Source organism: Petromyzon marinus, chromosome 19 (assembly GCF_048934315.1).
Source record: "Petromyzon marinus isolate PM22_M1 ecotype Great Lakes invasive population chromosome 19, UKy_Petmar_22M1.pri1.0, whole genome shotgun sequence".
In the NCBI taxonomy this organism is placed as follows: domain Eukaryota; kingdom Metazoa; phylum Chordata; class Hyperoartia; order Petromyzontiformes; family Petromyzontidae; genus Petromyzon; species Petromyzon marinus.
The window spans coordinates 11056519-11080105 of NC_133685.1; the positions used below are offsets into that span (position 1 = coordinate 11056519).

General features: G+C 42.7%; 1 protein-coding gene and 3 non-coding genes across 6 annotated transcripts in view; all 4 read left to right on the forward strand.

Annotated features, from left to right (window-relative positions):
* Window positions 1-3031: 3031 nt before the first annotated feature.
* Window positions 3032-3104, forward strand: TRNAF-AAA (transfer RNA phenylalanine (anticodon AAA)). Its single transcript has one exon. It is a non-coding gene; the product is annotated as a tRNA-Phe (tRNA).
* A 902-nt stretch (window positions 3105-4006) lies between these two features.
* On the forward strand, window positions 4007-4079 carry TRNAF-GAA (transfer RNA phenylalanine (anticodon GAA)). The gene has a single exon. It is a non-coding gene; the product is annotated as a tRNA-Phe (tRNA).
* Window positions 4045-23587, forward strand: part of PTPN23 (protein tyrosine phosphatase non-receptor type 23) — a 31854-nt gene continuing 12311 nt past the window's right edge. The window contains exons 1-17 of one of the 3 annotated variants that reach the window (XM_076068153.1): window positions 4045-5308; window positions 9047-9121; window positions 12118-12245; window positions 12964-13040; window positions 14294-14343; window positions 15407-15538; window positions 16115-16195; window positions 16664-16795; window positions 16927-16974; window positions 17647-17703; window positions 18348-18409; window positions 19185-19264; window positions 20230-20344; window positions 20653-20718; window positions 21449-21594; window positions 22611-22702; window positions 23297-23501. In XM_076068153.1, coding sequence (XP_075924268.1) covers window positions 4913-5308; window positions 9047-9121; window positions 12118-12245; window positions 12964-13040; window positions 14294-14343; window positions 15407-15538; window positions 16115-16195; window positions 16664-16795; window positions 16927-16974; window positions 17647-17703; window positions 18348-18409; window positions 19185-19264; window positions 20230-20344; window positions 20653-20718; window positions 21449-21594; window positions 22611-22702; window positions 23297-23501 — 1942 coding nt within the window. In that variant the 5' untranslated portion in view covers window positions 4045-4912. Of the gene's footprint in view, window positions 5309-9046; window positions 9122-12117; window positions 12246-12963; window positions 13041-14293; window positions 14344-15406; window positions 15539-16074; window positions 16196-16663; window positions 16796-16926; window positions 16975-17646; window positions 17704-18347; window positions 18410-19184; window positions 19265-20229; window positions 20345-20652; window positions 20719-21448; window positions 21595-22610; window positions 22703-23296; window positions 23502-23587 lie in introns of those variants that run through there. The other 2 variants (XM_076068152.1, XM_076068154.1) reach the window with 2 other exon arrangements.
* Window positions 4840-4912, forward strand: TRNAF-GAA (transfer RNA phenylalanine (anticodon GAA)). The gene has a single exon. It is a non-coding gene; the product is annotated as a tRNA-Phe (tRNA).

Consider the following 23587-nt stretch of genomic DNA (forward strand, 5'->3'; position numbering starts at 1 on the left):
TGGTTTGATTTAGAACATATTTCCAATGATTGCTTAATTTGAAACCATCCTCTCGGTTGAAATTGTGTCTGTGTTTGTAAATCTGAATTGCCTCGTGGACAAATCTCTGATGAAAACCCGTGGGTTTGCAGAGAACCTTGGTATCGGAGAAAACTATATCGTCATCAACCACAGCGTTGTAACAGTGATCAGCTACGGCAGAAGAATAAGTTCTGCCGTGTTTCAAATCTGATTTGTGCTCGCGAATTCGGTCAGAGATATGTCGTTTCGTCTCCCCGATATAGCAGTCACCACAGGTGCAGCTCAATTTGTAAACCCCGGGGTACTGTAAGTCAGGAACGACATATCGTGATCAACCACAGCGTTGTAACAGTGATCAGCTACGGCAGAAGAATTAGTTCTGCCGTGTTTCAAATCTGATTTGTACTCGCGAATTCGGTCAGAGATATGTCGTTTCGTCTCCCCGATATAGCAGTCACCACAGGTGCAGCTCAATTTGTAAACCCCGGGGTACTGTAAGTCAGGAACGACATCCTTCACGGATGGGATTAGATCACGGATTTTGTGTACTGTATTGAACCGGACCAGGATCTTGTGTTTGTTTAGAATTTTGGAGATCTTTTTAGTAACGCCTGCTATATATGGTAGTGTGATGGTTTTGACCGGAGTATCAAGTGGTTGTTTCTGTATGGAGGGAGAAACAGCTTGGCGGATGGTACGGTCAGAGTATCCGTTTCTCTTGAGGGCCAGGTGTACGTGTTTTAATTAACTGATCAGGTGGTGTTGGTCCAAAATGCAATGTGCCCTATGGTATAACGTTTTGATTAGAGAATTATTTTGAGCTGGGTGGTGGTGGGATTCAGGTTTCAAGTAGGAATATGTGTGGGTGGGTTTCCTGTAGACAGAATGCCCCAGTGAGCCATCAGGTCTCCTCTCAAACAGAACATCCAAGAATGGTAGCTTGCCATCTTTCTCCACTTCCATGGTGAATTTGATGGCGGAATGTCTAGAATTGATGTGGTGTAGGAAAAGGTTCAAAGCTGGGAGGCCATGTGGCCAAATGACGAAAGTGTCATCCACATATCTCTTCCACAGGGAAGGTCTGAAGATGAAAGTCTGGATGGCGTCTGATTCAAATTTCTCCATGAAAACATTGGCTATCACTGGTGATAAGGGAGAACCCATGGGGGTACCCTCATTTTGTTTGTAGAAGGAGCCATTCCAAGTAAAGTAGGTATTGTTGAGGCAGTGCCTAACCAGTGCAGGTGTGTCGGGGTCTAGTCAATGTTGGACCAAATTTTCAATTATTTCAATGGTATCAGGTACTGGGACCTTGGTGAACAAAGAGACCACATCGAAGCTGACAAGGATATCGTCAGGGGACAGTACAACGTCTTTGACCATAGAGACCAAATTAGTTGAGTTAAGTACTGCTGAGGAGGTCTTGCCAGTGAAAGGTAGCAAGGTATCTGACAGAAAACGTGCTAGCTTATAGGTAGGGGAGTTGATCGTGGATACGATGGGTCGTAGTGGAGTGCCTTCTTTATGAATCTTGGGGAGACCATAGAATTTAGACGGTCTTGCAGCAGAAGGTTTTAAGGAGGGACGTTTAGTTGGTTCGATTAGGGAGGTCGAACTTGTGATGATCTTGTTGGTCTTTAAAGTTAGGCTATTAGTAGGGTCATTTTTTTATTTTTGAGTAACTTCCATCGTTGAGTAGGTTCTGGATTTTGTTGTACGAATCTTTATCCATAATTACAGTAGCGTTGCCTTTGTCGGCTGAAAGGATGACTATATCACTTCTGTTTTTTTTTAATTCGCGAGTTCAGAGCATTCATTTTTGCTGATGTTGCTAATGGATTTCTTAGCATTCTTAAGAATAGTGGCTATTTCAGCTCTCGCAACGTCTGCTTGGATGTGTCCTATGCCTTTAAGGGCCACATTGACCTGAGAGATGATATCATCTACAGTAATGTTTCGGGGTGACAGCAAAATTTAGCCCTCTAACCAGTACTGTTTTCAGATTGTCCGAAATCAGGGTGCTACTCTGATTAATGACGATTTTGTTAACGTCTACTTTTGTTATATGTGGGACTGGGTTCTTCTTCGATAGGTGGTTGAATTTAGAAATCAAGAGTATGGATCCTTGCAGTCACGAAAGTTTCAAATCTAGAATTGATAACCTCTACGGGGAGGGCTTTCACCTAATGGTCTTGTAGCCCATTCCAGCCTTGTGTAGGTCTACAATCTTGTCCCTGACATCCTTGGAGAGCTCTTTGGTCTTGGCCATGGTGGAGAGTTTGGAATCTGATTGATTGATTGCTTCTGTGGAAAGGTGTCTTTTATATAGGTAACAAGCAGAGATTAGGAGCACTCCCTTTAAGAGTGTGCTCCTAATCTCAGCTCGTTACCTGTATAAAAGACACCTGGGAGCGAGGAATCTTTCTTATTGAGAGGGGGTCAAATACTTATTTCCCTCATTAAAATGCAAAACAATTTCTAACATTTTTGACAAGCGTTTTTCTGGATTTTGTTGTTGTTATTCTATCTCTCACTATTCAAATAAACCTACTATTAAAATTATAGACTGATAAGAAAATGTCAGTGGGCAAATGTACAAAATCAGCAGGGGACCAAATACTTTTTTCCCTCACTGTATTTATAATCACCACATAGTGCACATATTCATTAGGAACTGGAATTGAGAATCATTGGTAATGGCAAATAACCATGTGAGCCTCTTGTCATGCTCTCTATTCTAACTGCCACTACAATAGCATGACAACTAATTGAATAACTAATTGAATAACTTGGGTCAACCCCAATAACTTGTGTAGCATGAGTCCCTTATTCAGTAGTGGAGTGACAATAAGATCCTGTATTTATTTGTGATCGCCACATGGTGTACAGATGCTTTATGAATTGCAATGTGCATCATTGGTCAACAGATTACCCATTGAGCCACTTGTGATAATCTCTACCAAACTGGGACATCAATAACATGGCAACTAGATCAATGCTGCAGGAGGAAGCTGAAATAGCTCAGTTGGGAGAGTGTTAGACTAAAGATCTAAAGGTCCCTGGTCCAATCCCGGGTATTGGCATGGGACATGTTTTTGTTAACTTCACCAAGTGGTCCTACCCATTGTTGTTCACTTTGATAAACCCCAATGACCAGTGCAGCATGAGGAGGCCTTTATCCAGCAGTGGAGTGACAAAAAGCTCCTGCATTAATTTTTCATCACCACATCGTGCACAGATGCTTCATGAATTGCAATGTGCATCTTTGTTCAATCGATTACTCATTGAGCCACTTGTGATAATCTCTATAAACTGGTACGTCAAACACATTCCTGCGGAGGGAGCTGGTAGGAACGTTGGGTTGCTCGGTCAATGGCCAGGGTCAACGGCGGCACCACGTGGTGTATTCCGCAAATATGCCCGACTGTGAGGGCGGGCACAAGCCGGCGTGAGTAGGTTTAACGTTGAGTTTTATAAGGGCACCACGGGGTGACCAGCCCCTCTCGACCCAGCCCCTCCCCACCCAGCCCCACCCCTCCCACCCCGCACCCCTCTCACCCCCCACCCAGCCCCTCCCCACCCAGCCCCTCCCCACCCTCCCCTCCCCACCCAGCCCCTCCCCACCCAGCCCCTCCCCACCCTCCCCTCCCCACCCTCCCCTCCCCACCCAGCCCCTACTCACCCAGCCCCTCCCCACCCAGCCCCTCCCCACCCTCCCCTCCCCACCCAGCCCCTCCCCACCCAGCCCCTCCCCACCCAGCCCCTCCCCACCCTCCCCTCCCCACCCTCCCCTCCCCACCCAGCCCCTCCCCACCCAGCCCCTCCCCACCCAGCCCCTCCCCACCCTCCCCTCCCCACCCAGCCCCACCCCTCCCATTTTTTGATGCACGACGGACGGACGGACACAATAATCCCCTGCGGGCTGGTGTAGCAATGAGGTTCCTACCAGTATGACATGGCAACTAAATCCTTACCAAAGCAGGAAGCCGAAATAGCTCAGTTGGGAGAGCGTTAGACTGAAGATCTAAAGGTCCCTGGTTCAATCCCGGGTTTCGGCATGGTTTCATTTTTTTTGTCCCACTTAATGACGCCACACAAACCAATGTGGTGATGCGTGGTTTAATAACGCACACAATCTGTATGGCTTGTGGATGCCCATCATCCACGGCTGTGCACGGTTATAACTGGAGGCTTTGGTGACCGAAGAGATTGAGCGATGACATCGGTTCGTGTGCATATGCGAGCTTATACTGGTAGGAACGAAGTTATTTTGTTGTTTCTCTTCAACGTGACTTTACCGAAAAAACTAAGAATATGAATTACTGCAGTCACGAAAGCTTTAAATCAAAATTTAGGAACGAAGTTATTAACTGAGTGTACCAGCCTGCAATAGATTAATGTGTCCGTCCGTCCGTCTCCTTTCAAAAGCCCCATACTACCGTATATCGGGAAACAATTCCTCATTTTAAAATGCAATTGTTGTCATTTTTCGGCCCAGCCCTTAACATTGCTCCAAAAATTAGCAGATTTCAGTCAATAAGGATTTCACCATTCCATTCCTCTACAGAGGTTAATTTGTCCGAAGAACCCTCAACGATTTTGAGGGCAAAAAGGTGGGAAGACGCTCTCAATTTGCACAATTTTACGTAACAATGTCATAAAATTGCGCAAAATTCCAATGTTCCTATCAGCCCACCCTGCAGGGGACCTGTTTTATTGCACCGTAGGCAATAACTCATCCGGAGGTGCTGAGCGTTAGCAGTGGATCGGAGTTGTCGCTACGATAACCTGGCCACTGACGGCCGCTTACACGTGGGAGCCGAAATAGCTCAGTTGGGAGAGCGTTAGACTGAAGATCTAAAGGTCCCTGGTTCAATCCCGGGTTTCGGCAATGCGCATTATTTTTTTTTCTCTAGTGAAACTTGAGAACAGTTTTCACACATTTGCTTTTTTTTTTACAATATCGCACACGTTATATATTTTATATCACATACCATTGTTTTTCTTCCAACGTTTAAGTTCGTCAAACGGCTGCTTATTATTGAGCACGGCCAAAAATGTAGGCGAAGAGGACAAAGCCGCCATTCTACTCTCCCCCTCCCCCAACGTCGGTGACGTCAAGGCGGTCACGAGACGCCGCGCGCGTCGCGACGGCGGTGACGTCGCATCCGGCAGAGGAGGTGAGCGCTTCCGGCAGGGCAACATGGAGGCGGTTCCGCGGATGCCGATGATTTCGCTGGAGCTCAAGATCGCGGATGATTTCCCCTTCGTCGACGCCGTGAAGCAGGTAGGGTGACACGTGCGGCAAAGACGGGGCAAGCGCCCCCTTTTAATCATCCCCCGATCACCTCGCATCGCCGTTGTGATCCTGCGGCGTTGACCTCCTTTATTAATGGTCACCCTGCGAGAGGCGGGGTTCCCCGGCGGCTCCGCTAGGCGAGACCGAGGCTCAAATGTCGAACGGTGACTGGGCCGCCACGAAGTTGACGCAGCTGTGGCTCGATCGTGATGGTTTACCTGTTTACTAAGGCGAGACGAGATCTAAATAAGCACACAACTCTTGCGTAGTTCCTATACACACCTTATTCGGGTTGTCTCTGGTTGTCCCGTGTGAGTTTGAAGCTATGTTAAAGTGATTTAAAAAATACTTTAAAGTGATGCTCGCGCGCGCTGTAGCAGAAACCGCGGAATTCGCGTTGCGTGGGAGATGGATTATAAGTAAATTGCGTGTGGCATGGCGACGCATCGTGAACGCGGGTTTAAATGAGCGTGTTGCGTTAACCTAGCAGCGGCAATGTTGGGCATTTAAATGTTACGTTCAGTAGCGGATGTTGTTGGTACTGTACCAAGTTAAATTCCAGTAGGTGGCGTCAAATGACCCGCCTCGGCTTTTGTTGACGTTATCCTACGGCAGCGTTGACTCTTTCGCCGTGCCGCTGATGAGAGATTTTTGCTTTTTTATTTTAAAGCAAAGCTCTACGAATTTTATTATCTAATGGGTAGCTTGGTTTTACTTGATTTGAAACACGCTGTGCTGTCGATTTAGAATGCAGTTTTAGTTCATCTTGGCACGATGGCGAGATGTTAACGACCTCGCCTGGTTTACAGGAGGTCGTGGGTTCAATCCCGACCCTGAATATTTGGAGTTTACATGTTCACCCGATGGTCGCGTGGATTTGTTTCCGGGTTCTCCTGTTTTCCCTCCACATTTAGACACATGCGTTTGAGAGAGTATTTGGCCGCTATACATTTCCATATTACAGTGAGGGAAAAAACGTATTTGATCCCCTGCTGACCTTGTACGTTTACCCACTGTCAAATAAATGATCAGTCTATAATTTTAATGGTAGGTTTATTTGAACAGTGAGAGACAGAATAACAACATCAAAATCCAGAAAAACGCATGTCAAAAATGTTATAAATTTATTTGCATTTTAATGAGGGAAATAAGTATTTGACCCCTCTGCAAAACATGGCTTAGTACTTGGTGGCAAAACCCTTGTTGGCAATCACAGAGGTCAGACGTTCCTTGTAGTTGGCCACCAGGTTTGCACACATCTCAGGAGGGATTTTATCCCACTACTCTTTGCAGATCTGCTCCAAGTCATTAAGGTTTCGAGGCTGACGTTTAGCAACTCGAACCTTCAGCTCCCTCCACAGATTTTCTATGGGAATAAGATCTGGAGACTGGGTAGGCCACTCTAGGACCTTAATGTTCTTCTTGAGCCACTCCTTTGTTGCCTTGGCCGTGTGTTTTGGGTCATTGTCATGCTGGAATACCCATCCACGATCCATTTTCAATGCCCTGGCTGAGGGAAGGAGGTTCTCACCCAAGATTTGACGGTACATGGCCCCGTCCATCATCCCTTTGATGCGGTGAATTTGTACAGGCCCCTTAGCAGAAAAACACCCCCAAAGCATGTTTCCACCTCCATGTTTGACGGTGGGGATGGTGTTCTTGCGGTCATAGGCAGCATTCCTCCTCCTCCAAACACGGCAGGTTGAGTTGATGCCAAAGAGCTCCATTTTGGTCTCATCTGACCACAACACTTTCACCCAGTTGTCCTCTGAATCATTCAGATGTTCTTTGGCAAACTTCAGACGGACATGTGTATGTGCTTTCTTGAGCAGGGGGACCTTGCGGGCGCTTCAGGATTTCAGTCCTTCACGGCGTAGTGTGTTACCAATTGTTTTCTTGGTGACTATGGCCCCAGCTGCCTTGAGATCATTGACAAGATCCTCCCGTGTAGTTCTGGGCTGATTCCTCACCGTTCTCATGATCATTGCAACTCCACGAGGTGACATCTTGCATGGAGCCCCAGGCCGAGGGAGATTAACAGTTCTTTTGTGTTTCTTCCATTTACGAATAATCGCACCAACTGTTGTCACCTTCTCACCAAGCTGCTTGGCAATGGTCTTGTAGCCCATTCCAGCCTTGTGTAGGTCTACATCCTTGGAGAGCTCTTTGGTCTTGGCCATGGTGGAGAGTTTGGAATCTGATTGATTGATTGCTTCTGTGGACAGGTGTCTTTTATACAGGTAACAAGCTGAGATTAGGAGCACTCCCTTTAAGATTGTGCTCCTAATCTCAGCTCGTTACCTGTATAAAAGACACCTGGGAGCCAGAAATCTTTCTGATTGAGAGGGGGTCAAATACTTTTTTTCCCTCATTAAAATGCAAATCAATTTATAACATTTTTGACATGCGGTTTTCTGAATTTTGTTCTTGTTATTCTATCTCTCACTATTCAAATAAACCTACTATTAAAATTATAGACTGATCATTTCTTTGTCAGTGGGCAAACGTACAAAATCAGCAGGGGATCAAATACTTTTTTCCCTCACTGTAGAAGCCACTTTCTTGAGTTATTTAGCTCCGTGGGCCTTACCTGGTAAAAAAAAGTGGTGAAAAATATCGACGGTGAAGATGTGTTAGTATGCTGTTATGCGAGTTCGGTGCCAAGACGAATGCAAATATCACAGGTTCTTTTCCAAGAGCCGGCCATTGGTCATAAGATGTCAAATTTAGTGCTTCTGACAGTGCCAACAACTCTTTAAGAGTGCTTAGCAAATCCAACTTACAAGTTACAACAGGCTTAGCCCACCATTCCACAGAATACCTGCCAACCCATATGGTTTACTTTACCCATATTCATGTACAGGGAAATTTCGTTTTTAGGTCCATACGGCGTACAGTCGATTAAATATGGGCAACAAAATGTGTCTATTTGTTTGTGTTTCTCAATTATGATGGGACTTTGTAGGATGAACATGATTTATAAGGGCACGGGGTGACCAATAAGGTCTGAATTGATCTGTAATCAGGTAGGCACTGATAAGGAGTTGATAGGTATGGCACAGTTTAACGGTTTAAGGCTTTGCTTGAATCTGTTGCTGTCACCGCCCACATTCCAGAATATTTACTGAGACGTAAGCCTCTGCCGCAACCTGAGAAGATTGTTAATCAATATTTACTACTTCATAATGGTAAAGTTAACGCTTCACAATTTAAAATCGAGCAATCAACTGCAGCTCATTGTCTGTTGGCAGACATGACTTGGTGCAAATTCCATATTTCTATGGTGGGAGCCGGTCTAGTTCAGCAACCATGAAATTAATAAGACATTTTCTTATCAATACAGTCCATTGCCACATTTTAGGTGGCCGAATCGATTTCCCTTTTCAGGAGTACTGAATATTAAAAATAAGACATGAGTGGATCGCTGATGCATTGATTAGCAGCACTTCACTATAGACCTGGCAACCTAATTTCTCAGCCATGGCTAACATCGCTGAAAAGTGATGTCTGGACTGGTCTTGGCCCCCCCCCCCTTCACCATGGTGAAGTGTGGTTTAATCACTTCCATCATTGATACGATTTGAGGAGGCCGTCAGCAGTAGATTGACAAAGTAATGTAAGTTATTTATGCGTTGCTTACATTCTTTCCATTTTACGTGATGCCACAGATCTGTTGATCATAATCTTTCTACTTTTGTGGACTAAATCATTTCTGTGTCATTACAGTATATTTTTGGTCACTACGGAGAGGAACCAGACAAGTACAATGAAGAGCTCAGGAAGTTTGAACAGTTGCGAAGCGTAAGATGCATGCTTATTACTCACTTTGTACTCCAGTTTTATTATTCATGTAATTTGATTTTGTTTTTCGCGTTTGGATAATGACAGTAAACACAAACAGAAGTATACATTGTTTAATAATTATTTTTGTTACTTAATAGTTTAAAAATGTTCAATGTTTACAGTGTATCTTTAATGTTTTCTTTTATCCTTTAAATATTTTGTACATTTGTATTATTGAGCTCAAGTATGTTGAAATAAAAACGTCAATGTTACTATATCTGTCCTATTGTTATTTTACAATTGCATTAAACGATGTTCATATCCTGCTTGCAAGAAGTATTTTAAATCTTTAAATTATGTTGAAAGTCACGTCTTTTTTAGTACACATTTTCACATTGGGGAGTAGAAAAGCATAAATTATAAAGTCCTAAGCATTTAGGATATTCCACCTTTTTTAGTTGTTTACATGAGGGAAGTTTTTTTCTGACATTAAATATGATTAACTTCCCCCTGTCCTGTAACCTAAATGCAACCTCCAAAATATCCAAAAACAACATTCAAACCACTTCGCATGAGGAAGATTATTTTATTGAACAAAATATTTTTCTTTAAAAACCCCTGGCCCAAATCATTCTAACTGCACATGAAGGCATTTTTTTTGTTTTGAATGACCAGGGTTTTATTTTTGTAAAAGTAGTTTCCCCGAGCCATATTTTTGACTTGCTCACCTCTTTCCTGCTGTCACATAACCAGCAGCTAAACTCAACTTCAATGCACAGGCAGCCATACAGCCCAACAATCATACTCCATACACGCAACCTGTTTTACGTAAATGTATGTAAATATAGAAGTATACGTACATTTCCATCTAAACAACATGAAAATGCATAATATAGTTTTTTTGTTTGGGTGAGATCGCGTAAATATATAAATGTGTCGTTAAAACCCGCCACCACCCGACACAGCCAGCTAGTAAGCGTTGTCACGTAAACAGAACGTGGCCAATTCGTCACTAGTACAGCACACCGGTGTGTTGGAGAATCTGGTGTTGCCTGATGAAGCTAGTTGTAATTACTGGAGAAACGTCGTACTCAGATTGTAAATGTTGTGGCTTGGCTCTCCAACACACCGGTGTGCTGTACTAGTGACGAATTGGCCACGTTCTGTTTACGTGACAACCCTTACTAGTTGGCTGTGTCGGGTGGTGGCGGGTTTTAACGACATATTTACACGATCTAACCCAAAACACCGCTTATGGATGATATTGGTGGCGAAAGCCTATGTGTTAAACTAACATCAAAATGCTTAAACCAAAAACATTAAATAGATGTTTTTCCTTAAATATACCCTTTGCCCTGTTTTTTTCATGAATGTGTACATTTACACGAGAAAAACATCCAAAATAAGTTTTAATACAAAACCATTAAGACTAATAACCTTTTTAGGTCACATGTCCCCAATGGACAAATTCGAAGAAATACATCGCTTAAAAGTATTATTTTGAACATTCATACGTAATGCGTGATATTTGTGGTCACCTGGTGACACCATGGTTTTGGACAAAGGTTGGAGTGAGTTATTCTTTGTCACTTCCTCCATTGGGAGTTGATGTCGGATGACACAGCCTAGATAATCTATCTCCCCTGGGTGGAGATACTTTACCCACCCGAGGTCGATTTGTGAGGCACACTAAGTGGAGTCCACCTCATGTGTTTGTAGGGGAAATGTTTCATTATGTTGTCTGTGATGGAATTAATTTTCTCCCTTTTGAAAAAAGTGTAATCAAATTCTTGATGACTTTCGTTGTTGAAGACACAACGAAATAACATGGGTTGAAAATAAAAATGTGCTTTTTTTTTTGCATCCCATTGTGTGCATTTATGTCACTCCAACTGCACATAATACAAAGCTTAAATACTCATTGAAAATGGCAAGATATTACTTACGTTCCTCGGTAGAACTTGAAAAATGTGGCTTGATGTTAAAGCTGAGGTAGTAGAGGTTGATTAGTTTGTTACTCTAATGTGCTCTTTACACAACATTGACCTACGCTGGCCATAGCTCAGCACTTGTGACTCAGACCTAAATGCAGACCAATTAACATATAACACTACTAGTTGCAAGGTATTGGACAATCACATCTATTGAACACATCTCATATATCCGTATAGAGCCCTTAATACTAGCATTGCATGGTTGTCTTATATTTACGTTCAATTGGTAAATACACTTGAGTGGAATTTTCATTAAAAAGGTAATCTGTTGTATGTATTTTGAACTTCTTTCGCACCGTGACTATGGCTGTTTACAGTTTGCTCATGGTTGAGTCTTTTTCTAACCTTCCTGGCTGGATTACTTATCCTTTTATATTTTAATGGCTCCCTTGGTGTCCGAATTTGTATTGTTATCAATCACTGATACCATGCACAACATTGCCGTGCTGCTAACTCATGTCCTGCAAATTGGCCCTTCTGTCAATTCCAGAGCTGTGCAGCATTCACCCTATATTGCCTGCTTGATTATTTGAACTTATACATTTTTCCAGCAAATGTGTCATAGGTGTTTGTGATTAAATAAACCATATTTTATGCTGGATAGACAGCTCAGCTGTATGTTTGAGACTTCTAAATCTGCTAAACCATAAGATAGCTATAATTAATACACAGGGTTCATGATTCTGTCTGTTTGGACCATTGAACATTATCCTCTCTTATTCCGTTTTCGCCGGGTACTGTCTTTCACCCACATACAAAACACTCCTAATAGGGCAATGACAAAAGCATCCCAATGAAAGGGACTCATCAAGAAGTCTTTTAATTCAATGATAAATTACATTATTTAGTGTTATTGTGTTTTTTTACTGTTCTCTTACAGATCTGCACTTGCATATACATCACCTACATGCATCTGCACAAATAATTACAATTGTAATTCAGACATTAACATGGGTAGTTGATGTTCGGATTTGGATTGAGCATGTGCCGTGCGTTGCGGACCTGCATTTGTGAGTGCAGAGCGCAGTGGCGGTGACACGGGACTTTGAGGGTTGCAGCACGCTCAGAAAGTACTTTGGGCAGTTGCACTATCTGCAGAGCCGTGTGCCCATGGGGGAGGGCCAGGATGCAGCCGTGACCGTCATCTGGTGGGTATTCTTCTCATACCTTCTGAACCTCTGTATCTCAGTTTAAGACCATTGCTATTCAAGTTTACCCAAAATGTAATATCCATTACTGGATAAGGGCCTCCCCACTCCATGCAGTTTGTGGGGATTATGTGACCATACATTGCTTCAATTTGGTTGGTGAAGGCAGGTTGCCCTCTACTACCTACCATATATCCCACAGAAGCCTCAAACATGCATATTAGTCACCCATCCAAGCATTATCCAGGCTGTGTGCTATTGGGTCTATTTAGTCATAAGCTAATGATATAACTGACATAATAATTATGAATTAAAATACAGTATTCAGGCAGATGGCACACTCGTTAAGAGTGCTTGTAGTCTGAAAGCGAAAGTTAAGTTGGGGGTGGAGACGACCTGTTATTCCTCTTGTGTGGATTTATTGAGTAATACTCGGTAGGAAACTAATTGTAGTCTTCCCATGGAGTGACCACCCTCATGGCAGAATTTCCACCGCTGGTTCAAGACCACCATTGGAGTTGTGCTGTTTCATTGCTTGTTTGAGCAGGAGACACAGACTGATTAAAGGAAAGTTAAATACATTAATTGTACAATAGTCAGTTTTGCAAAAAGTGATAATGAATTTCAACATGTTCTCACCTGGTTGAACTAATTGGCACATTGCTCATGGCATATCAATTATGTCAGGCACTAACATGTTTTTCAATTGCATTTGCAGGAAAGACATCTTCACCGGAAAGGCAGTGAAATATGATGACATACACTTTGAGCAAGCTGCTATTCTTTATAATCTGGGTAAGATGAAAATGCTATGATTATTCTAATATTAAGTGGTTACTAACATATGCCTTTAACATACGTGTTTCGTGACTCAGTCGGAGACAGGATTCCTAAGGCACCTTCTTTATTCTACATGTCGGGGAGCTACAAGCGCCCAACGTGCTTACACGTCAGTCACACATCCGTCTCTTTCGACGCCCCTGACTGGCTAGAACAGTTGGCAGGCTGTCTAGCCAGCGGTGTCTAAGATGGTTGAGACGGCAGCGACGAAGGTGACGAACAGCGACACAGTGAGGGGATCCACTTCCAGCAACAGCCCCGAGCCCCCGTCCCAGGCCCCCTATTTATCCACCTGGCGTGGCCTCGCCCCACCCTTGCCATGCCCCCTTTTCTAGAACCTACTAGCAGGTTCTTGGGCTTCCATATAGACCCCTTTCTGGGCTTCCCCTTCGATCTCCTTCTGCTGATGTGTGTACTGCCTCCTGCTGCCAGTACCACTTCCCTGTCAGCAGCCTGCGTTATTACACTACACGTGTATACACCAGTCACTTTATTACCTGCACTTGACACATAGCACACTTTTATCTATCTTCCTTTCCTCTGACCAGTTTGCTTAGAAATGTCCGACAGGCCACTAAATTGCTTATTCACACAAAGGGGGGCCCCCTTTTAGTGCAGTTATTATTTTGATGAAAGTGAACCGTTATGATTAACCAGTCTATTCACTGCCGGATGGATGAATATACCTTCTGGGAATGTGCTCATCTTATTGCTCCTTCTCTGTGGAGCGTCGCCCTGTTGGATGTGCTGCCTCCTTTGGCTAACATTCCATCACCAGTCACCATCATACATCTGTTAATGTGTCTGCTCAATCATTTATAACAGTCATCATGAAGATGCAACTTTTAGTGAATATTCTATTGCACTTTAAATTCAAGAGTGGATTGCTCCATTTATCCTGCTTATAATGCATGACAATGGGTGTATGCTCCCATGTTTATATTTTAATGTCATGTGAAGTGTTCTGCATGATATATTGTTCATATTTGGGCTGTTTTGTTAGAAACTTGCTGATAAAATTGCAGAGGCCTATACCAGCTCCAGTTTCCAATTGCCATTGACATGCCCGGTCAGAAATTGGTATAATGTTTTTTATTTACGTTACTATATTGCAGAGACACTTGGGTTATTGCATTAGCATGGTGTTACTGCCATTTGTTTTTGGAATATATGTGACACACCAACAAAAGATTGTTTGGGTTTTTCAGGTGCCTTACATTCCTTGCTGGGAGTCATGGACAGCAGACAATCAGAAGAGGTAAGAACTGCACTAGCTTCAAGATTTTGGCAGACATTGTCAATACATTAACTGTTATCAGTCGGCACACAGGTAACGTGAGTACGCACAATGAGCGTTTTCATGAAAAGTTTATCTTATCTTATCCATAATATAGCTTTTTTGGGTTAGATCGTGAACAGAACATGCCAATTCGTTACTAGTGTAGTGGGTCACTCAGAGACACTTAATAGTAGGAGGCACTCTATTAGAGCCTTCACAGGTACAGGGAGTAACTACACCCGGGTTAGGACAGCTAACAGGCTGCCTAACAACACCAAGGAGGTGAAGACGGTGACAAAGACTCCAGCAGCACGACGGGATCCACTCCGAACCTTGCTCGGGGTCCCCCTTTTATACGTCCAGCATGGTCTCGCTCCGCCTTTGGCCACGCCCCCCTTCTAGATCCTCCTAGAAGGTTCCTGGGCTTCATCTCACGTGCCCCCTTTATCACCTTTACCCCACGTCCCTTTCTCCCACGTATCACATGACCTGCTGGCAGATAGGACTGTTACAACAGCAGATCCCCTTCTCTGCCAGCAACCAGCGCTATGCGCCATAGTGACCCATTCCATGTCACTACACTAATACAGCACACCGGTGTGTAGGAGCGCAAATCCACAACATTTACAATCCAACACACTGTTGTGCTATATTAGTACCGAATTGGCATGTTCTGTTTACGTGATTAACCTTATTTATTGGCTGTGTCAGGTGGTGGCGGGTTTAACGGCACATTTATATTTACGTGATCTAACCCATATAACCTCTAGAATGGATTATATAGGTCGCGAAAGCCTATGTGTTACTCTCTTATCTTAATTCATGCATATGTTTGATCGTCACATGTAATTTACATGGCTGTATAGACCATAGAGGATAAAAATATGCCAATGTATTATTGCCAGTTATCAAATGTGTGGCTTATTCCTAAACACCACACTGTAGTCAACTCGGTAGTGCTTACCATACAGCAAACAGTTCATATTTTTGTCAGACACCCTGAGAGTGATTGCTGCATATATATATTTTTCCCGCTGCACAGGGAATGAAGGTGTCATGCACACACTTCCAGTGTGCGGCAGGCGCGTTCACATATCTACGGGACCATTTCAGCCATTCCTACAGTGCGGACATGAGTCTGGGAATTCTCAACCTTTACATCACCCTCATGTTGGTGAGGCACATGGCACTGCCTTTGGCCAAAGCATCTCAACCAGAAATAGTCTCTTTACAATGTGGGATGGATTCAGATCTTGATAAAACAACTGAAAAATTTGGAAAAATTTTCACCGAGTCGTATATGGGAACTTTTGCACGTTTTGCATACCATCGTGTGGAAACTGCATTTGTATTGTGTGCTGAATGTGTGTGAATTTAGCACAGATTTAGAGTGAATTATAGTGCACCTTTTGTGACACATGTAATGGCATTGGAATCATAGTAAAGTGGGTAATGGCTGCTATTGGATATGTGCATCATCAGTATTCTTAAACTCCTTAATCACTTGTCTCTGAATTTTTTTTTTACAAAAGGCACTTCAATTAATTATATTAATATAACGTCATTGTCATTAAGCTTGTGTGGTAGCATCATACTTGCATAAATAAAGTTTTATACATTGAGAATTTCTATTTTAAAAAAAATTGCTACCTTTCTTCACGGAGTGCATATTTTGTATAAACACGTCTCATAAAGCAATAATTGGCGAAGGCATCTGCTGTGCATTGTTTGTCTCGTATGGTCTGCACAGGGGCAGGCGCAGGAGTGTTTGCTGGAGAAGTCCATGCTGGACAACCGCAAGAGCTTCCTCATTGCTCGCATCAGTGCACAGGTATACAGCTTATGCATATCGTGAAGGTGGCTGGATGGCTCGGAGCCAATGCCTACAGCATAGTTCTGCCTACAACGTAAACATAGCAAGTTTTTTTTTTTATGAAAGAGGTTCGTATTTATAACCAGGATCAATAAATCTTGACCTGGTCATCAACTATTGCAATGCAGTTTCTTATAAAATTTAGTGATTGTGCTTAATTCAGCCACACAAACACAGCTCTTCAAATAACCCTGACATTTGTCTGTTCACAACTCAGGAATATCTTTACAAAGGTCTTGCTGAGTACAATAGCCGAATTGCCCAGTTCCAGGGTTGTTTCTTGTCGGGTGTAGGTACTTTAATATGAGTGTTGACTTTAAGCATGGTCTTTAATCAATTGAACATTCATGTAGCACAGTTTTTACATGTTCTCATTGCTCAAGCTGCACATGTGTCTTCCTTGTCTTTGTATTTGATCATGTACAGGTGGCAGAGTACTACAAGGAGGCGTGTCATTTCCTGGAGAACCATGAGGTTTCCTCCCTCCTTGGCCGAGAACAGAAGGAGTGGAAGAAACAGATCCAAGTCAAGATCTCATACTTTAGCTGCATAGCCAATGTACGTGCCCACTTGTAAATTTTTGGGGGTTCTTGTGTATTGTCTGACATTACATGTAGGTTTGTGCTTCTCAATGAAAACGTGCTTCATTGTTGGGCCTAAAACAATGTTTCACTTGTGAATGTCCGCAGCTGTACATGGGGAAGCAGGCAGATGAACAGCAGAAGTATGGAGAGCGGGTAAATATTATCAGTATTGTTGCCTATAATGTACTGGAAATGACAACTCTGTGTTTGCTAATAATTTTAATATATTGTTCATATGTTTATCTAATTGTGTTTGTGAATAATTCACTTTGTAACAAAAAATATGTTTCACTGGGTTGTGTTATTTCCTAATTGCTTATGCCTCAAAAGTACAGACAATGGCTATTATACCCCCACAAACTTTGCTTTTGTGACCAGAACACAAGCAAATTTAATAGTCCACTCTATTAATAACACTGTGTAACAAACATTTTTTAGTTCCTGGGTAGTAAGTGTTACTTCCTTATTGCTTATTCCTCAAAAATACAGAAAATAGATATTCCCAACAAATTTAGCTTTTGTGACCAGGACAGTGATATTTTGAAATGTACCTATTTTCAATGAGAAAACGTGTGCATTTGTGTCTTTCGTTCACGTAAAGTCCTGGTTACGAAAGCAAAGTTGTTGGGGAATAATAGCCATGTTATATACTTTGTAGGCATAACCAATAAAAAAAAAACACTTAGTACCCAGGAACAAAAATTGTGTTACGTAGTGATATAATGTGACATTTATATTGCTAATTGTAATCTCTATAGCTTATTTGGTTGTTGTGAAATGTATTGAGTGGTTTGTCTCATGATTACCTGCATTCGTTTTTTGCAGCTTGCATTTTACCAGAGTGCCCTGGATAAGCTGAATGAGGCTGTCAAATGTGCCAAGGTTAGTTGATAAACATGGGCTGCAATGTGTAAAAGGAATGTTGTTTAGTTTTTATCAGACTGATACCTTGCTCTATATGTTAATGAAGTGGGGATCAATCACCCCAATGGTTAGCGCATTCCGTAATGAACCCTAGACCGGAGTTTCATTTCTAGCCATAACTATTTTCACTGGCTCCTGATATCTGAACTGGACATGACCACTGTACGCCATTACCAGCATACATAGACCAACATGGTAAGTATGGTTAAACAACCCCATGACCAATACAGAGTTGAGGGGCCTTTATCCAGCATTTAATTACCATAAGGCTGTAAATAAAATAGTATAAGAAAATGATGAAAGGGATACTTTTAAATTATGACAATATTTATTGAAAAATTCATTAAAATTGACAATTTACATTTCCAAATAAATACAAGCTGCACTGTTTAAATCTATACATTAATAGCACACTTGTTCTCTCATTTTTATTTCAACAACTGCAAAAGTAGAACGTTAAATGCAGCGTGCATGGATGCACTTAATGGCTCACATGCTAAAATTTATTGTGGTTATTGCATATATTTCCATCCTACTCTATCGTTTTTAGAATTTGTAGATACGTCATTTGCATTGTCACTGTGTTGTTATCGTCACGACAGGGCCAGCAAGACCCAGCATTTAACGAAGCCCTGCAGTTCACTATGGACGTTGTTGGCGGAAAGTATGTGTTTCCTTGATCCTTTAGTCCAGGGGTCGGGAACCTTTTTGGCTGAGAGAGCCATGAAAGCCACATAAAATAAATTTCCGTGAGAGCCATATAATATTTTTTAACACTGAATACAACTAAAGAAATGTCAGCTAAGATTTATTTGCGAGCCAGATGCAGTCATCAAAAGAGCCACATCTGGCTCGCGAGCCATAGGTTGCCGACCCCTGCTTTAGTCCAACACTTGGGTGTGTGGTAGTGTGGGGTTTTCTTATTGCAATGTAATTTTGAAGTCCTTTTATCAATCCACTGCTAAATGAGGGCCCTCCCCATTGGGGAATAGTACAGTACAACAATAGATTTTGCTTCACTGCCCTTTGATGACAATATAGCCCACAGCCTACTTTTTCATGGTGGCCATCAATCCAAGTACTTTCCAAGCTTAACTCTCTATGCCCCTAGTGGTTGATTGCATGAACCCCACTTATAAAGACTTGGTCAAAAACTATTACCTGGTGGAGTGTCAATGTTAGTACTGGGAATACAAAGGCAACCAGACATGGTATCTGGCATTCTAGAGCTCAAGAGCGGGAACCATGTTTTCAGAAAATGTTGCGCACTGCATGGCATCGTTGCATTGAAATGCTGCTAGGGTAATGAATTTACCAGGCTCATTGAAAAACAAGTCTGAACACTTGTTATCGCCGCAGTCTTATGATTCCAGTCCATCACGACAGCAAGGCAGAACGTGAATGTTATTGCATTGTTTAACGTGCACGTATTGTTTCAGGTATAACTCTGCAAAGAAGGACAATGATTTTATTTATCATGAAAGCGTTCCAAGCTTGGACAACCTTCCAGCAGTAAAAGGTAATCTCATTCTTTTTTTTTACTTTTGACCCATTCACTGGCCTTTTATTTATTACTGTCATGGAACACATTTATGGATAAATATATGTAATTTTCATTCATATAATTTATTTTCAAGTGTGTATGATTGAAGTGCCTACCATTTCAATGCAAGATAATACAAATGGGATCGAGACATTTAATGAAGATTGTTACTCATTGTATTCCTCTCTTGCTTGACTCCATTGAAGAAAAACACCTGCAATGCTATGCCCCTACCAGTCTCATGGAACCTGTGGTAGCGGTAACAATCTTCCGTTACTTCTATTGGTCGTGAGTGTTGACCTGACCAACCGTTTCACCGTAATGGTTTCATTGAACCATGTTGAGCAGACCCGTTGTAAAATAGAGGGTGGGGCAGTTGATGTTGATTCGTTTGAGCAATAATTGCGAAAATTAGGCCTCCATCTTTATGCTGCCCAATGGACCAACATTGTGTTTACAAATTACTGTTTCAGGTCGTAATGACCAATTTGAATTTTTCATGAATGTCATGGTGCAACTCGGTCATTATATGCTAAGGGGTTCCACAACGTGTGCATTAAGTATTGGCAATACATGAAGAAATTAATGCGGATATATAAGCCAGCAAGAGCCTGATCTTCCTCCATTTCAACAACATTACAGTCGGTACATTACTATTCTTTGCAAAAGGTGTCTTGCTAACTAAATGTGAATAAAAAAATATTTTTAGAATTGCATTAAGGTGCCAGCACAAAGCAACACATTTTTCAAGACTATAACATACATACTCTTTACAGCCGAGCAGAACAAACTTACTTTTTGCATCGTTGGTATCTTCCCTCTAGTTCAAATGCATTGTTACGCAAGCTAGCTTCTTTTTTACACTGCAGATTTTAAGGCCCATAATTAATGGCAGTGCAATTGTACGTGTTACAGTTTGTGCATATGACATGTACCAACAGGCGCACCACTTGTAAAGGCCCTGCCTTTCCAGCCCACGGATCCCAGTGTTACCGGACCTGACATCCTTGCTCGTCTCGTGCCCATGGAGGCACACAAGGATTCCTCTCTCTACAGGTAACCACCACCACTGTCATCGCTATGACGCACCTCTGATTTGTGTGGTTGGCTATGTACGGTGCGAAAGAAGTTCAACATACATTCGTAAAAGACCAAGCACTGTTGTCACTAGTGGCATCGTCAACACCATAATATAAGCCCTAGCATCACCATCACTTTTAATATCAGCATCATCGGGAACAAAAATACACGAGTACCACTTGTTGTTCATTACATTCATATATTCATACAGGCATGCACAGCACACATATAGGCACGAGAAACGCAGCAGTAAATGTACATTCTCTCTCCTGTATGTGTCACAGTGAGGAGAAGGCCAAGATGCTGCGGGAGGTGGGAGAGAAAATCGAAGAAAAGAATAAGGAGCTACAGTAAGCTGGATTTATGTCACTCCTATGTGTGTTTGTTCTTATTTCATCATAGTGGAAAGCAGTAATGGTGTCTAAATATGTAGGCCTCCCCTAGCCTACTCAGCTTTAGGTACCTGGTGTGGTGTATAAACATCTTCAGGAATATAAAGGCAATGGTCACACCATGCCTTTTTTTTGCTGTGCTGGGATTCATTAGTGCTGATTGGCCGTGTCGGGTGGTGGAGGGTTGCGAAACATTTATAAATAACGCGATCTAACCCAAAAACCTTTATTATGAACAGCACATGCCCTAACAGTCTATCTGGGTGAATGTTTTGATGTGGTATTTCTGCTGTTCAAGTAGTACTTAGATAACTTCTGTACATTTTTATTCCGTCCATATCATTGAACACTTTAATATAGCAAGTACTTTCGCAATGTTACCTTTTTCATTAATGTCACCTTTTTGTCTATTTGTTATACAGATCCTTACACAACTTTTGCAAGCGTGGCCAGATGTATTGCAATCATTGTTTAAATACCAAATTTTAGATTTGCCCTGAAATAAATTGTTTATTAAATCAGATTTATCTTTGCACGAATACATTGTATATTGCTCCCTTTCAAAGTGTTATTCAATCTTACTGGTCTTTGCAGAGGTATTGTGATCACCTTTAGTACCCAACCTGAGTTTCCTAAAGCCAGTGGTGTGGCAGGCGGTGGTTTGTGCTAAGCCGGGTTTGTTGTGCAGGCATTTCATGGACTCGCTGGGCATTGAGTTGGAGCAGCTGGAGCGCCCCCCGGCATACGACCGCATCCCACAGGCACTCATGGAGAAGTGTGCGGCGCTCAGCGTACGGCCCGACGCCATCAAGGGCATCGTGCAAGCCATGCAGAGTAACCATCCCCACCAACCACTGTGATCTCCATGTCCACTGCCAGGTGGCCAAGTGGTCGGCACACTCACTCTCTGAAACCAGCGTTCTGTGGTTTACATCCAACCGCTGATCAATTATACTGCACTTTGTAGATGTTAGCATATTGGAAATACGCAAGCTCATTTGCATGGCCCTAAAACACTCCCCCATGGCTTTGTTTATAAGTCATTGTGTGCTGGTACTGTGCTTAAACGTGTGTGTGTGTATTTACTGCCCTATGACCAAATCACTCAGAATGTACCTGATTTCTTCATCTCAGAAGTGAAGCAGAGTTTAGTCTGAATGCTTTGATGGGTGACCACTATGCACCAAAAGTGCTTTATTGGCTGTGTGGATATGTTGCGGGCAGCAGAGGGCAGTGCAGAAAAAATGTTGTTGTGACTCCTATACTCTCACGCCTATGCTCCCCACTTTTACCAACGAACCTGTCCACCCGGGTTCGATTCCCGCTCACGGCCAACACCAGTGACGATTATCTGAATCGGTCCTGGGCCTCCCCTAGGTCGACTCAGTCTCAAATGAGTACCTTGTGTGGTGTGTAAACATTGTCGCTCAGGAGACAAAGGCGGCCAGGCATGGTGTTTGCCACCCACCCCCTCATGTGCCATGGCAACCTTCATAGGTGCTTGCTAACAGCACTTGCCCCAACAATCTGTTAAGACTATACAGGGGATTTTTTTTTGTAGTAGTCATTGCACCACTATCACCTGGATTAAATTTCCAAACATGCACATCAACAGTGACATTGATATCTGAACTTGTCTTGAACCTTCCCAAGATTAACTAAGCCTTAAATAAGTACCTGGAATCGTTGCCAGCAATGAGGACCAACAGAGGTAGCCATCCAAGTGGGGCATTGCATTTCCCTCAGTTCCTGTGTTAGCCCTCGCAGGTGCTCTCGCAGGTGCTCACGAACAGCCCTTGCCACTCGGGTGTATCCGACTAATTGCAGGACCTTTGTGTTTGCGTGTGTAGCACTGTCGAGCGTATTCACAGACGTTGAGGCTTCACTGAAGGAGATCGAGGATCAGCTTGAGGAGGACGAGAAGAGTGAGAACATCTTCCAGGTTAGAGATTCCCACGCGCACATGGGCAGCTGTGCCGCAGCGTGAGCCTCTAAAACCACAGCAAATCGTACGAAGGCACAGCTGCGCTTTACGTAAGAAATTTGAATCGCGTGTATGTGCCTAAATTCTGTTTATTGTATGCAGTGTTTCTATGTACCTACTGATACCAGCTAAAGATTTAAGCTTTTTCAGTAGATCATACTCTGGATACATATTTCCCGAGGATGTGTTTCAATTGACTTGTTATCTATTTTTAAACAATTGTGTGTTTTGGATTGTCTGATCGTACATTTGTATTATTTGGTTACTGTGTAACTCGTAATAAAAATGTGTTATTTCAAATTGTGGTTGGAGGCTGACTCGGTATATTTTCGTTGTGCTCAATAATATCAGTACCAGTTTGTGGAAAAGCATCTGGCCAACTTGTGTAGGAAGTGGGCTCTGCCATGAGAAGGTGAAATTACCACCACAAGCTCAGGGATAGCAACAGAGTGCTGCTTTAATATTTATTTCTACAGAGGGAAACTTTCAACTTGACTTCGGAAAGTATCAATTAATCTCAACACTCCACTCTCCTATGCCCATCATCTCTAGGAGGTTATTGGACCTAGGCCATTGTCCAACATCATCAAGGAGATGAGCAAGGAGTGGGGCAAGTACATGGAGGCACACCAAAAGGCGAGCGTCACCAACATGGAGCTACGCAAAGCCATGAACCTACACATCAGCAACCTTCGTCTCATGAGCGGTCCTCTAGACCAGCTCCGCGCTGCCCTACCCATACCCACGACCACCACAGGCAAGTCCTGCACACACACACACCCCCAGCTAACTAATGAACCCTGGTTTAACCATGAACCTTGGTTTACCAAAAGACCTTGGTAC